The 13,530-nt window shown below is 60.5% G+C and overlaps 2 protein-coding genes across 5 annotated transcripts; both read left to right on the forward strand.

Moving 5' to 3' along the window:
* Positions 1-9: 9 nt before the first annotated feature.
* Positions 10-4,703, forward strand: RILP (Rab interacting lysosomal protein). Of its 4 annotated transcripts, none has more exons than XM_021550841.3 (8): positions 10-261; positions 1,212-1,335; positions 1,754-1,875; positions 2,035-2,226; positions 2,606-2,763; positions 2,875-2,997; positions 3,381-3,464; positions 3,763-4,703. In XM_021550841.3, exons 1-8 carry the CDS (start codon positions 25-27, stop codon positions 3,920-3,922), a joined length of 1,200 nt encoding a protein of 399 aa, XP_021406516.2. In that variant the 5' UTR covers positions 10-24; the 3' UTR covers positions 3,923-4,703. The 4 variants fall into 4 exon arrangements, with proteins under 4 accessions (XP_021406516.2, XP_085413523.1, XP_085413524.1 ...); XM_085557397.1 differs by having other exon boundaries at positions 3,811-4,703; XM_085557398.1 differs by lacking the exon at positions 3,381-3,464.
* A 452-nt stretch (positions 4,704-5,155) lies between these two features.
* SCARF1 (scavenger receptor class F member 1) lies at positions 5,156-11,466 on the forward strand. The gene is made up of 11 exons (XM_021550840.4): positions 5,156-5,617; positions 6,315-6,376; positions 6,648-6,749; positions 6,860-7,385; positions 7,811-8,029; positions 8,105-8,233; positions 8,331-8,434; positions 8,629-8,740; positions 8,818-8,942; positions 9,081-9,218; positions 9,515-11,466. The coding sequence occupies exons 1-11, from the start codon at positions 5,286-5,288 to the stop codon at positions 10,519-10,521; spliced, it is 2,856 nt and encodes a 951-aa protein (XP_021406515.3). The 5' UTR covers positions 5,156-5,285; the 3' UTR covers positions 10,522-11,466.
* The last annotated feature ends 2,064 nt before the right edge of the window (positions 11,467-13,530 follow it).

Consider the following 13,530-nt stretch of genomic DNA (forward strand, 5'->3'; position numbering starts at 1 on the left):
CGGCCGGGGCGGGGCGAGGCGGCCATGGCGGAGCCGCGGTGGCGGACGCCGCCCGCCCGGCGGGCCCCGCCGCACGTCTACCGCATGGCGGGGGCGCTGGGCGCCGAGCTGCGCCGCCTGTCCGCCCGCTTCGGCCCGGAGGCCGTGGCCGGGCTGGTGCCGCCCGTGGTGCGGCTGCTGGAGCTGCTCGAGGCGCTGGTGGCCCCGCCGGGCGCGGACGGGGAGGCGGCGGCGGCGCCGCTCGGGCCGCAGGAGGCGGAGGTGAGCGGGGCTGCGCCGGGACACGCGTGTCCCCGCAGGAGCGGCGTGGGCGCGGCGCCGAGCCGGCTGTGCCCGGGGGATGGGGCTGGCGCGGGTGGCCCGCATTTTGTGGCATGGTTCCGACCCGGCTGTGCCCGGGAAATGGGGCTGACACGGGTGTCCCACATTTTGCGGGACGGTTCCGACCCCTCTTCCCTTTTCCCGAGGGATGGGGCTGACACGGGTGTCCCTCATTTTGTGGCATTGTTCCGACCTGGCTGTTTCCTTTTCCCGGGGGATGGGGCTGACACGGGTGTCCCTTATTTTGTGGCATGGTTCCGACCCCTCTGTTCCCTTTTCCCGGGGGATGGGGCTGACACGGGTGTCCCTTATTTTGTGGCATGGTTCCGACCCCTCTTCCCTTTTCCCGGGGGATGGGGCTGACACGGGTGTCCCACATTTTGTGGCATGGTTCCGACCCGGCTGTTCCTGGGGGATAGGGCTGACACGGGTGTCCCTTATTTTGCGGGATGGTTCCGACCCCTCTGTTCCCTTTTCCCGGGGGATGGGGCTGACCCCGCTGCCCCGCATCCCCCGGGACGGCTGCGGTGTGGCTGTTCCGTTCTCCCAGGGGGTGGCTCTGTCCCTGCTCTCCCCCATCCCCTGGCACAGCTCTGATCTCGCTATCCCTGTCCTTTGGTATGCCTCTGTCCCTGCTCTCCCCCATCCCCTGGCACGGCTCTGATCTCGCTATCCCTGTCCTCTGGTATGGCTCTCACCCCACTGTCCCCCATCCCTTGGGGTAGCTCCGACCCGTCTGGCCCAGTTGTCCCCCCGGCATGGCTCTAACCCAGCTGTCCCCTTTTCCGGGGTGGTGGCACTGACCCCGCTGTCCCCCATCCCCTGGGGAGCCTCTGACCTGGCTGTCCCCATCCCCTGGAGCAGCTCTGACCCGGTGTCCCCGTCCCCAGGAGCCGGAGCAGAGGCTGTGGGAGGCCGAGCGCCGGGAGCGAGCCCTGCGCGGCCGCCTGGCCTGCCTGGAGGAGCAGAACCGCCAGCTCCTGGGGCAGCTTGCAGAGAGCCAGTCCCAGGAAGGTGGGTGTCCCCGTGGGTTTGGGGTCCCCTGGTTCCACAGGGTGTTTCTGTGGAGCGGTAGGGTGGGTGCAGGGCTGAACCTGTTCTTCTGGAGCCTGGAATGCTGCTCTCCTTTCTTTCACCTTGGAGACCTGTCCTAGCAGGGAGCATAGGCAGCACCTTGTTCTGCAAACCACAGGGATCCCAAACCTCCAGAGCACCTTGAAAGCCCCAAGGAGAGTGGTGGAGGCAGGCACAGGCTGCTGTGGTAACACAAGGATGTGCTAGGAACAGTCTAAAACTCTCACTTCCCTTCTTTCCGCTGTGAGATTACCAGGAACAAGTCAGACTTTACAGAAGCACTGAGAAGCTTCATAGCATAGTGGGTTTGGGGGAGTCCCTGGGGACTCTCGCTCCTGTCCACCCTGTCTGGTCTCAGACAGCACAGCACGGAAGGAGCGGGAGGTGATGCTGCGGCTGAAGGAGGTGGTGGACAGGCAGAGGGATGAGCTCTGTGCCCAGGCCCACGAGATCGTCTGCAAGAGCCGGGACACGGAGGCGGTGAGGGCGTTGGGAGCTCAGGGGTGTGGTGTGCCAAGGGCCTGGGGACCTGCTTTCGTGTCACATCTCCCCCTGGGCTGTCACAGCTGCTGGGGCAGGTGGCACTGGTGTCCCTGGCTGGGGGCACTGCCTCACCTTTGGCTGCCCTGGGCCCTCCAGCTGCAGGAACAGCTCCATCGCTTCATGGCCATGAACGAGGAGCTGCGGCACAAGGTGGCCGTGGTGCAGGCCCAGCTCAAGAGTGCCCTGGAGCAGAAATCAGACCTGGAGGCTGCGCTGCTGCAGAGCCAGAGGGAAACGAGCAGGAGGAGCAGGACAGCCCTGGAGAGCCGGCAGCCAGAGCCTGGTGTGGTGAGTCTGAGCTGTGGCCTCACTGCTGCTGGGCATCACCGACACCGACCCCCCACTCCCAGCCTTGCGTGGAGCTTTTGGCACACCCAGACGTGGCTACTCAAGGCAACCCCACTGCTGAAAACTGAGCAGTGTGGTGTCTGCAGTCAGTACCATTAGCACCTTCTCTGTAAAAGCTGTTATGGGTGGAGCAAGATGAGGTGGTGGGAGTTAAAGCTAGATGGGACCCAGAGGATGACGTGTGGTGATGGCAGTGGTTGCTGGCTGAGATGGGGACATTCCTGGGACTTTTCCATTTTTGCCCGCATGTGCACTCAGCCTTTGGGTGGGGTTTTTGAGGTCTCTGCTTGCCTGCTGACTCTCTTTCCGTGCCCTCCAGGCCCTGTCACCCTCAAAGGAGCCGCAGCACCAGGATGGGGACAGGAGCCCTGCTCACTGCTGCTTCTCCAAGGAGGAGCTGCAGCAGATCCTGCAAGAGAGGAATGAGCTCAAGACCAACCTGTTCTTGGTGCAGGAGGAGCTGGCCTATTACCAGAGGTGAGTCCTGTCCCTGGAGCCACCCCTGACCCATCAGAGGCTGCTCCCACCACAGTCAGGGCAGAATCTTCCCCAGGCTCTTGGTTAACCAACTGGCTGCTTTTTTACCAGGGAGCTGCTGAACGAGGAGAGAATTCCCAGCTTCTTCCTAGATGCAATGAAGTCAAATATCAAAAAACAGAGGAAAAAAATCAGAGCCAAAATGCTGGGAACGACAGAGGAGTCGGCAAGCAGGTGAGTCAGGCTGGGTGCTGGGATCCTCCCGTGCAGGGGGGGGGTGCTGGCTGGCCTGCTGCAGTGTTTCCATGTGTTTGATGCCCTGGATTAGAATTTCCCCAAGCCCAGAGCTGCCTCCTCCCTCCAGAGATCAAAGGTTTGATATCTGCAGTTGATGTGTTGCTCTGGCATAGCTATGCCACAGGGGCTGGGCTTTGTGCTGCAACTCATGTGTCCCTGTCACCAGTCAGGCATGGCCTGGCCAAATGCCACTTGTCCTTGCATGCATGTGACAAAAGGGAGGCGAGGTGGTGGCACTGGGAGCACTGGACAAACTCCTGAGTGGCTCCAGCACTTGGTGCTGTGGCTCAGTGCAGGTTTACCCCCATTTCTTTGTGCAGTGATGAAGAGGAGGGCTCCTGGCTCCCAGGTCATGGCACAGACTGTATGGATGCTCAGCCTCCAGACTCCAAAATTAGGAGCTTGTAAGTTTGCTCCTGGCAGGGATGGGAGGCTCTGCCAGTAGAGAGGTTTGGGATTTGGCTGGGACCTGGCACCTGTTGAGCTTTGATATGATGGGAACAGTCAGCAGGCTGGTGCAGGGATGCTGCCAAAACAGGAGTTGCTGTTTTAGGGGGAATCTGCCTTGTCCTGGGTGCCACATACTCCCAGGCCCGCAGCCAGGCTGTGTGCTGCTGCCACTACCACAGCGGGAGGTTGGGATTCCACATCCTCCCTGGGGAGATTCTTCTCCCCCACAGCTCTTATCTGCTTTCTCTGCAGTTTTGGGCTGTGGTATCAGGGCAGTAGCAAAGATCCCCCCACATCCAGCTGCTCCAGAACCTGGGAAATCATTGACTCACTGGACAACACGCAGCTGGAGCCAGAGGGAGAGAGCAAGGCAGGGTCCAGCTGCCCTGACAGAGCCACAGCACCACTCTGACCCCACGGGAACGGGAGCAGGATCTGTCCTCGCAGCAGAACTCCCTGGATCCTCTTCTTCCAGTGGATTGAAGAGCAGCACAGCAGCCCTGGCACTTCCCCGTGCCGTGGTGATGGCAAAGCCACAGTGTGGGCAGGTTCCTGCAAACCCACTGGGACTCTTGGATGTGGGCTGCCAGCCTGGCATGGGACAGCTCAGCACCTCTGGGCACCTCTGCCCACCAGCCACCCTTTCACTGTGACCATGGATTAACTACAGAGGGGCCCTCACAGCTGTGCCCCCTCCCCACTGCTCCCTGCTTGCAGCTCAGCATGGTGGGGGTCTGCACCCTCTTCCTTCTCCACATCCCAAAAGGGATCTGCCCATCCCCTGGTGGCTTTTAGCAAACCCCTCTGCTCACAGCCCACGGTTCCATTGCCCCATCCTGCTCTGTGGGTGTTTTACCTCACCCCTTTTTGTCTGTAGCTCCCCAATCCCTGCAATGTGAAGGTCCAGTTGGGCTGTCCTGGGGTTCCCACTCAGCTGGGAGGGGCTGAGCACACTGCACTGGGTGTCCAGGTGCTCCCGTGGCTGGGAGCCATCAGGATGTGCACCACCAGGGCCACTCCTGCACTTCTCAGGCATGGGGTGAATCAGTTTTGTTCTGGCACCTCTTCCTGCCACCTCTGGGACCTGGCAGACTGGAATAATCCTTGTGTTCATGGGGGTGAGTCAGTCCCCTCAGATCAGGTACTTTCGACCTTTAATTTGGAAATAAATCAGTCTCTTGTTTTTCCTCTGAGGTTCTGGCTGCAGCCTCTGCTCTCTGCTTGGGAAGGGCTGGGTGATGCTCTTAGATTTCCCTTACCCTTCTCCTAATGGCTGTGCCTCCTGAGCCCCTTCTGGTGGCTCAGCTGTGATGGGGAGGGGTCTCCAGGGGGGTGATCCCACAGTGCTGGGCATGGAGGAGTTAATTCCTGCACGGCCAAGGGGAGCACTGTGCTTCTAACCCGGAGCCCCCCTGGCTGAGCTGGCCTCGGGTAGGAAAAAGGTGTTTCCTGTGCATCTGCTGACACAAAGCTCCTGGGGACGTGGTGAGGTGGGACAGTGGCCAGCAGCCCTTCAAAGGCCAACACGGGTCAGGCTGTGTTGCCGTGGGGGACATGGGGACCCCTCCTCTGAGCCCTTGCCTGGGGCTGGCAGTGCCATGGGGTGGCTGATGGGGGTTGAGGCAGGGGGTGGCACTGGATGCCTTGTTTGGGCTGGGGGGATGTTGGCTGGAGGAGTTTTGGGGATGATGGAGGATGGCACAGGGGAAGTGGGGTGACATAGGTGAGATGTTCAGGCAGGTGCCAGCCCCTTTGTGGCTGTGTTGAGCCCCCAGATGCCCCTTTCTGTGGCAGGGTGGCAGCCAGGGCCAAAAATAGCCCAGGCAGCAGCAGCATTCCCTGCTCCCCTGACGTCTGGATCGGGGCGCCTCCTCCCGCATTTCCTCAGGAAGAAACCCAAGGCTGGAGGGAGGAAGAGGCCGCCCCACGGGTGGGACGGGACAGACGGGACAGAGGGACACCAGCGTGGGGCTGGGGAGCCACCAGGACTGGGGCCCTGGTGCCCTGCTGGAATGGAGAGCGCCCGGCCCATCCTCTGCCTCCAGCTGTGGCTGTGGGTGCAGAGCTCTGCCCAGGAGCTGGACCCTGAGGGCAGGAACGTCTGCAGGTAGGTGCCACCGGGGTCCCCACTTGTGCCACTCCATCTCCTGGGGCCTCTCAGCAGCCCCATGGGGTTGTTGTCCATCCCTCCTCGCATGGACAGGGATGTGCAGCCTGGCACAGCGTGGGTGCAGAGACTGGGCTGCTGCTGGGGAGCGTGGCTGGGGCATGTCTGGGTATTTGGGGCATCAGATCCCTTCTCCAGGGTTTATTTCTCATTCACCCTCGGCATGCAGGGCAACAGGGCTATATGGGACCCTTGGCAAAATTCATCGTGGGGAAGTGTCACTGTATCAAACCCCTAAGAGTTTTGGGACTGGTGTCCCCTGAATTTATTCCCACGTTGCCTCTCCCATTGTCTCCCATCAGTTGTGATGCCTTTCGTGGGCTCCACTTCAGTGCTTCATTTCTGCACTGCGGGTGAAGCTTTGAGCCTCTCCCAGGGCATGGGACACCCAGCACGGGACACCCTGCACGGCTCCGTGGGGACATTCCCAGCGCTTCGGGCAGCCCAGCCCAGTGTAGCCGCCCGCTCGGGCTGCAGCCTCCGAAATTTCCTTCTATTTTTCTGGTTTCCTTCCGGAGCGTTGCCCTGGGGGCCAGGCCGGCTTCTCAGCACTGGGGCAAGGATCGCTTCGCCTCGGCCGATGCCAGGGAGCCGCCCCGGCGCCCCGGCCCTGGCTGAACCCCCCGGTCTCCCGCAGGTTCCCGGCCGGCCCGGCGTGCTGTCCCGGCTGGAGGCAGGACGGGAGGGCGTGCACGGTCGGTGAGTGAGGGATGGGGGTGAACCCCAAAGCGGGGTCCCCACGCTCACCCGGGCGGATCCTCCGAGTGCTGGGGGAAGCCCTGCAGCCCTCCTTGAGCGCTGTCAGTGGGGTCTCGCCCCGCGGGGACCCCCGGCTGCTGAGCCGGAGGGATGGAGCGGGCAGCGGGACGGTGGTTTCCCTGGGAATGCTGTCCCGGCGGGAGGTGGGTGGCTGGCAGGTGGGCTATGAACCCCGGCCGGAGAGTGCCGAGTGCCTTTCCTGCCACGACAGCCGTGTGCGAGGGAGAGGACGCCTGCAGGGAGGGCGAGGTGTGCCTGAAACCCGGGCTGTGCCGCTGCAAACCCGGCTTCTTCGGAGCAGACTGCAGCTCCCGTGAGTGCCACCCCCGCCCTCAGCCCCTGCCATGCCCCTTGAAAGCCAGCTGGCTGCTCGGGGGGCTGCCGGGCTTCTCCGCATCCTGCCCGTGTCCTTTCCCCCCGCAGGCTGCCCCGAGCAGTACTGGGGCCACGACTGCAAGCGGAGCTGCCCGTGCCACCCCAACGGGCGCTGCGACCCCGTGAGCGGCCACTGCTCCTGCGACCCCAACCACTGGGGAGGGCTCTGCCAGTTCCCCTGCCAGTGCGGCCCCCACGGCCGCTGCGACCCCCTGACCGGCGCCTGCCACTGCGAGCCGGGCTGGTGGGCACCCAACTGCAGGAAGCAATGCCAGTGCAACCCCTCCACCTCGCACTGCGACCCCCTGACCGGGCTGTGCCGCTGCCTGCCGGGCTGGTGGGGCAGGAGGTGCAGCTTCAAGTGCTCCTGCAACGTGTCGCCCTGCGCGCAGGAGACGGGCAAGTGCGAGTGCCTGCCCGGCTTTTGGGGACCGGCGTGCCAGCGGCGCTGCGACTGCGGGCACGGCTCCTGCAGTCCTGCCAGCGGCCACTGCACCTGCGAGCCCGGCTACCAGGGCAGGAGCTGCCGGGAGCCCTGTCCGGCAGGGAAATACGGATCTCAGTGCGTGCACAGGTGAGATGGGGGAGCAGGGAGATCCAGCGGTCAGATCCAGGGGGAAGGCGCTGCAATGGGGTCTGTCCCTTTGGCTGGGCAGGGAGACCCGTCCTGGGTTTGAGCATCCCAGGTTGGATGCAGCGTCAGCATTGCCCCAAAAGAAACACCTCGCTAGTGCCAGCAGAAAGTCTGGTTGCCACCCTAAAATCTGGTTGTCCTTAATCTCGTTCCCCATGGTGATAAAGCAGAACCTCTCAATTCAGAATATTCTGTGATTCTGCTGCCCTCCTCTTAATACCACAGAGCACTAGGCATCACTGTATATTTCCCCTTGGTCCAAAATTATGCTCAATGATTTGATGGGGTGAAACCTGCTTTTTGTGGGGTGAAACCTGCTTTTTAGGGGTACAAGTTGTGACCTCAGTACCTCTCTGCCCACACAGCTGTGGGAGCTGCAAGCGCAGCCAGCCCTGCTCACCCGTGGATGGTTTCTGCCTGGCCTGCCAGCCCGGCTGGAACGGGACCCTCTGCAAGGATCCCTGTGCTCCTGGATTCCACGGGGATGGCTGCCTCCAGCCGTGTCCCCGCTGCCAGCACGGGGAGCCCTGTGACCCCCAGACCGGGTCCTGCCTGCGCTGTGACCCCGGCTGGATGGGACCCAGGTACGCCCAGGGTGAGGCCCTGGGGGTGTCCCTGCCCTGGGGTGCAGTCACTGATGCTTTGCTCTATTTTGGCAGCTGCAACAACTCCTGCCCCGTGGGCACCTTTGGCGATGGCTGCCAGTTCCTCTGCCCTGAGTGTGTTTCGGGGAGCTGTGACCCCGTGACAGGAGTTTGTATCTGCCAGGCAGGCTACTGGGGAGACAGGTAACGTTAGGAAAATGCTGGGATAATGCTGGGAGTGGGGCTGGGCTGGAGCCTCGCTCTCTCTGGGGGCATTTCCCTCCTTTCCTCTCTCTTCCAGCTGCAACGACACCTGTCCTGAGGGGTATTTTGGAGTGAATTGTTCCTCACCCTGCCAGTGCTCCCGGGGAACCTGCGACCCCGTGCAGGGTGACTGTGTGCTGAGTAAGATGAACCTCACTTTACTCCTTGGCACTGGGCAAGGGATGGTCACATCCTCACTGGGGAAGGTGCAGGGAGGCTGGGATGCATCCTGGTGCCTCCTGGGGAGCTGCCAGCTCCTGCTCTCTCCATGCAGGGCTGTTCTATAGGCGTCACAGCCACAGGACATGCCAGACTCAGCCCATCTCCTCACACAGGTTTGAAGGACCATGGAACCCTTGCAGCTGCCATCCTTGTCCCTCTCCTGCTGCTGCTGCTCTGTGTTGCCTGCTGCTGCTGTGGTGCTGGATCAGCAGATGCCAGAGACAGGTATTTTTTCACATTTCTCAACATTTGACATAAATCCCCATCTCCTGTGTCCCTTGATGTCCATCTCTGCTCTGCAGGGCGGCTGTGCCAGACGATGATGTGGTGGCCAGGATGAAGCACCATGTGCAGGGGGTGTTGGCCAACCTCAGTGCTCTCATGCCCTGCTTTAACCTGGGGACCTCGAAACTTCCCAAAGTCACAGGTGAGCAAAGGAGAGCTGCTGACAGCACTTCCAGAAGTGCTGCACTCCTGCACTCTCTGCCTGGGGGGAAGCCTGAAACCCCTCTTTCCTGAGCACCCTAGGGTGCTCAGATTCAGCTGGGTGTCTTCTCCTCCCCAGTTTCCCATCACGACATGGAAATCCCCTACAACCCCAGTTTTATCGAGCCACCATCGTCTGCGTGGGTTTCAGACAGCTCCTTCTCCTCCTTTGACACCGACAACGAGGGACCGGAGTACTCCGTCCCTCCCAGAGAAGGTGACGCCCATGGCAGCTGCTGCTCCTCCTCCTCTCTGGTCACCTCTGGGGTCAATCCTGGCAGTGCCGGGGAGCTGCGCTTGGCACAGACTGTGTTTCTTTCCTTGTCCTTGTTTTCCTGTCTGCAGGGCTGTGTTTGGCTGTGTGCGATGGGACGTGCCCAGTGGGGCAACCCCATTTCACAACCTCCTCCCTGGGAAACCATGCCATGCTGTTGCATCAGCTCCTGTCCCAGTGTCCCCAATTCTGTCCCCGGGGAGGGTGGCAGCCGTAACACGTGTCACTTTGTCCCGCAGGCATCCCGCTGCTGGGCGGGGCTGAGCTGCAGGACGGAGCATCCCCCCCCGGCCAGGCGCTCCCGGATCCCTCCGCCTTCGACTCCGAGGATGTCTCGCAGCCCTTCGCCATCCCCCGCACCTCCAGCATCGCCAAGGCCAAGCGACCCTCTGTGTCCTTCGCCGAGGGGACAAAATTCGGGGCGGCCGAGACGCCCAGCCCCAGCAGGAAGCCCAAGGCCCCGTGGGGCCCATCCAGGCTGACCCCACCGCCGGGGGATGCGGCGGCCGAGCCCCCCGGCGAGCGCCCCGCCAGCGACTGCTACGAGAACCCCGAGCCCCTCAGCAAGGGGGACGAAAGCCACCGGCCATCGCCACGGGCCACGCCGGGGGGACGCCGCAGGATGGTGTCCAGCACCAGGCATGTGGCCCAGAGAGTGGAGGCGCTGGAAGCAGCTGCGAAATCCGGCAGCTGGGAAGCCAAGGGGAAGGAAGCCAATGTCACCACCATCTACATGATGGTGGGAACGGCCGGGCAGGACCCCAGGGCGGAGGGGACTGGCGAGGGACGGGTCCAGGCTGTGCTGAAGCGTCTGGGCAGCTTGCAGAGGGGCAAGTGGGCTGCGAAGGAGGAGCCCAAGGTGAGGAGGAGCATGGAGGCCATCCAGAAACCTCCTCGCCGGGCTCTGGCGCAGCGCAGGGACTCGGAGAACAGCTGCAAGCAGAGGGAGAGCGTGCCGGGGGCTCCTGCCGAGTCAGCCCCTGGCAAGCAGCAGCATCCCGCTGCCAAGAGACTGTCCCTCCTCCTGGCATCTCTCTCGTCGAAAAACACCGGTGCCCAGGACGGGGCCAGCGAAACCCTAGGTGCCACAGAGAAGGGCAAAAGCCCGGAGTTAGTCGGCAGCCTCGAAAGGAAGGGTCAGGCTGCCGCGGAGGAAGAGCCGAAATACGAGAACGTGGCCGGCAGCGGTGCTGATTCGCCCTCCGGCCCCGGCAAGGAGCTGCCGGCCGCCCCTGCGGCCACCTGAGCCGGCACCGCCCGGGCTGGGGCCGCGGGAGCCGCCGGGCTCCTCCAGCCCCAGCCTGGGAGAGCCGAGGGCCGGCTCCGAGCTGTGAGCCGGAGAAGCTTCGAGCCTTCCCGGTGACCTCCTCTGCTCTGGAGCCTCGCTGGGGCCGCAGCGGGGACAGCCGGTGGGGTTGTGGTGCTTGAGGGCTGTTTTCTGCTCCTCCCTGCCCTGCCAGCCCCGGGGGACAGCGATGCTCTGGATGCTGTGGTGGCACCCTCAAGTCCCTGTCACCACTAGGGACATGCCCAATGCAGGGCTGCTGAGTGCTCAGCTGGGAAATGTGTGCACAAAATCCAGTCCCACCCCATGGGTTTTCACCTTTTCCTGTCTCAATTCCAGTGATGCAGCTCGAAGCTTCTTGCTGGAAGGGTGTTTCTCACTGAAGGGGATTATTTTGTGGAGCTGGGCTGAGGAGAGATGATGGGCTGTCAAAAGCAGCTTCAGAGAAAATTAATTTTAGCTGCTTGTCTTAAAGGGTATCTGGGTCTGCAGGGGTTTACCTGTGTGGCTCTGGCTTCTGTGGCAGGCCCTGGCTGCTTTTGCTTCCATGTGGAAAAGCTCATGGCAGGACACAGTGTGTAGTGACAGCTTTTTAAACTCCACACAGTTCCAAGCTGCAGTTGTGCAAACGTGGCAGCTGGGCAGTGACCATCCACCTGTGCACCTGGCGCCGTGCTGATAAGGATGGAAGTTGCCTGGAAAATGGGATTTCCAGGGGTGCCCTAAGCTCCTGCCACCTCCCACGCCTCATTCCTGCTGTGAAGGCAACTGAGATGCCAAAGAGGATTTGCAGAGTGATCTGGTTTTAGATGTATCTAAGTAGTAGAAGGTTTTGGTGTATTTTTTTTTCTGTTATTTCGCATGGTGTGAAAGCCTTGGAATGAAAATTAAATGCCCTTCAGGAGATGGGTTTCCCAGTTACCCTTTGAGTCAAAGATACTACCAGGAATATTCTCCAGAGTGTGGAAACTGTCAGCAGCCTCAGGCTTGTCATTTGGGAGGTTTTTTTTAGATTTTCTGGCTCTGTTGAATTCTGAATTCTCACTCACTGAGCTGAGCCCTGCGCAGAGCCCTAGACTGGAGTGCAGGAGAAATGTGAGTGGGCTATGAATGTCCAGAGCACCTCTGCTGCAGCCTGCACCTCACACATCATGTGCAGAGCTCCACACAAATCCTTCAGCTGGGGTTCAGGGTTTGGGGTGTTTCAGAAAACACGGTGGGTTTTGCTTTTTCCCTTTTGCTTCCCATGGGTGCTTCTCCATAGCACAAGGCACCAAATCCCCATGGCTGATGTGGCTGAAGTTTCCAGTTTTGCAACCAGCACGAAGCACCCTTTCCTGCAGTGGAATCATCTGCTGCTGTGATTATAACACCAAATATTCTGGCATCCAAATAAAACTGCTCATCCTGGCAGGACTGGAGCAGCAGCTTGTTCTGCACGGGCTTGCTTTTGTTTTGACACCATTTTATGACAGCGGCTGGGACAGTCCCACATTTGATTTATAAGCAGCCATTTTTTGTCCCTAATGGGATGTGGATATTTTGAGCCCGTGAGCTGAGCAGTGCTGTGCCAGAAGTGAACCAGCCACGTGAGCCAGTTCACTCTGGGTGCAGCATGTAAATAGCTGAGAACAACCTGACAGCCTCAAACCAGCTCCTGGCTTGAGAAAACGCTGCTGCTGGGAGAACCTTCCATGTCCACGGAGCCAGGATGTTTCCTCTGCTTGAAGATGAAGCAGCTTGGCCGTGTCTGGGCAGTGAAAGGGAAATGAGCTGCAGATTTCCAGCGTGTGGCTGCCCATGCACGCTCCCGCAGCGTGGCTGCGCTGGTGTCTGCTTGCTGGGGATGCTTCCGTCGGCTGTGCTGTGGGGTTAGCTCGGGATGTGGGAGGTCTGAAGGCAGAGCTGGCGGGTGAGGGCAGAGGGAATCTCTTCCCATGCTGGATTTGTGACTTTCCAAAGCTGCTGCGGTGTTTGGAAGGCAGGCAGAGGGAAGGGATCCACGTGCAGGTGCTGTCTGTAAGCAGAGAGGTGTCTGTGTGCTCTGCCGGGGCAGGAACAGAGGCTGGAGCTCTTCCTGGGGTCTGTCCCATGGTGGCCTGTCCTTGTCATCCTGTCAGCCTTGTCATCTACTTTCCCAAACTGCCCAAGCCTTTGAAGAGCACCACATCATTTAGCCCAGTGGCTGTGCCAGGGCAGGAGCTGTCACCTCCCTCCCAGCTAAATTCATTCCCGGCCAGTTTCTAAAACCACGTCTCTGTGTCAGTGCTGTTCTTCAGCTTCACTTTATTTTTTTTCTCCCCATGCTGTTTACTCAGTCTCTGGGGTATTTATAGCTGGCCATGGATCACCTGATAGCTTTTCTCCTTCTAGGATAGGAAAACTGAGCCCCCCCGGCTCTTGCTGCGGCAAAGGGTTCCCGTGATCCCAAAGAACCTCCGAACCCTCCTCATGCTCCTCCCTGTCAGTTTGTGTTTCTTGGACACAGCAGCCAGGTCTGGGTGCTGAGGTCTCCTTGTCTTGTGCTGCCTCAGCCTTCTTCTACCTCTGTTAAACACCTGGCACCGAGCCAGGTTGCCTTGTTTTCTTTGGAAGTTTTGTTTGTTTGTTCGCATTGGCTTAAATCCACTTTCCAGCTGTTGAAACGTTTGATCCCTCTCGCACAGCCAAGGCTGAGGAGTTTCCTCTTCCCGCCCACCGCGGGGATGGAGTGGTGGGGACACGTCCGTCTGTCTGGGGCCCTCTGCTTCCTCTGGGGTGTTTACCTGCTACAAATGCTGTTTTCATCTCCTTTGGCTGAGAAAATATCCCCTATAAAGATTCTAGGGATTTATGGTCCTCTGACCCAGAACCTCCCTAATGAGGGATGAATTCATGGGAGGTCTAGAAATACCTCAGAGGAATGCTGTGAAAAATAATTTTACAGAAGAAAAAGAAGGCAGAGTCGTGGTGAAGTCAGATGTGAAGCTG

Source organism: Lonchura striata, chromosome 19 (genome assembly GCF_050655825.1).
Source record: "Lonchura striata isolate lonStrDom1 chromosome 19, ASM5065582v1, whole genome shotgun sequence".
NCBI lineage: Eukaryota > Metazoa > Chordata > Aves > Passeriformes > Estrildidae > Lonchura > Lonchura striata.

Bases quoted from the DNA above. Each gene is read 5' to 3' on its own strand.
- RILP (XM_021550841.3), top strand. From the start codon at position 25: ATGGCGGAGCCGCGGTGGCGGACGCCGCCCGCCCGGCGGGCCCCGCCG. The intron at 262-1,211 runs GTGAGCGGGGCT...CCCCGTCCCCAG, and splicing joins TCGGGCCGCAGGAGGCGGAG to GAGCCGGAGCAGAGGCTGTG. The intron at 1,876-2,034 runs GTGAGGGCGTTG...TGGGCCCTCCAG, and splicing joins AGAGCCGGGACACGGAGGCG to CTGCAGGAACAGCTCCATCG.
- SCARF1 (XM_021550840.4), top strand. From the start codon at position 5,286: ATGCCCCTTTCTGTGGCAGGGTGGCAGCCAGGGCCAAAAATAGCCCAG. The intron at 6,377-6,647 runs GTGAGTGAGGGA...CTGCCACGACAG, and splicing joins CGGGAGGGCGTGCACGGTCG to CCGTGTGCGAGGGAGAGGAC. The intron at 7,386-7,810 runs GTGAGATGGGGG...CTGCCCACACAG, and splicing joins GGATCTCAGTGCGTGCACAG to CTGTGGGAGCTGCAAGCGCA.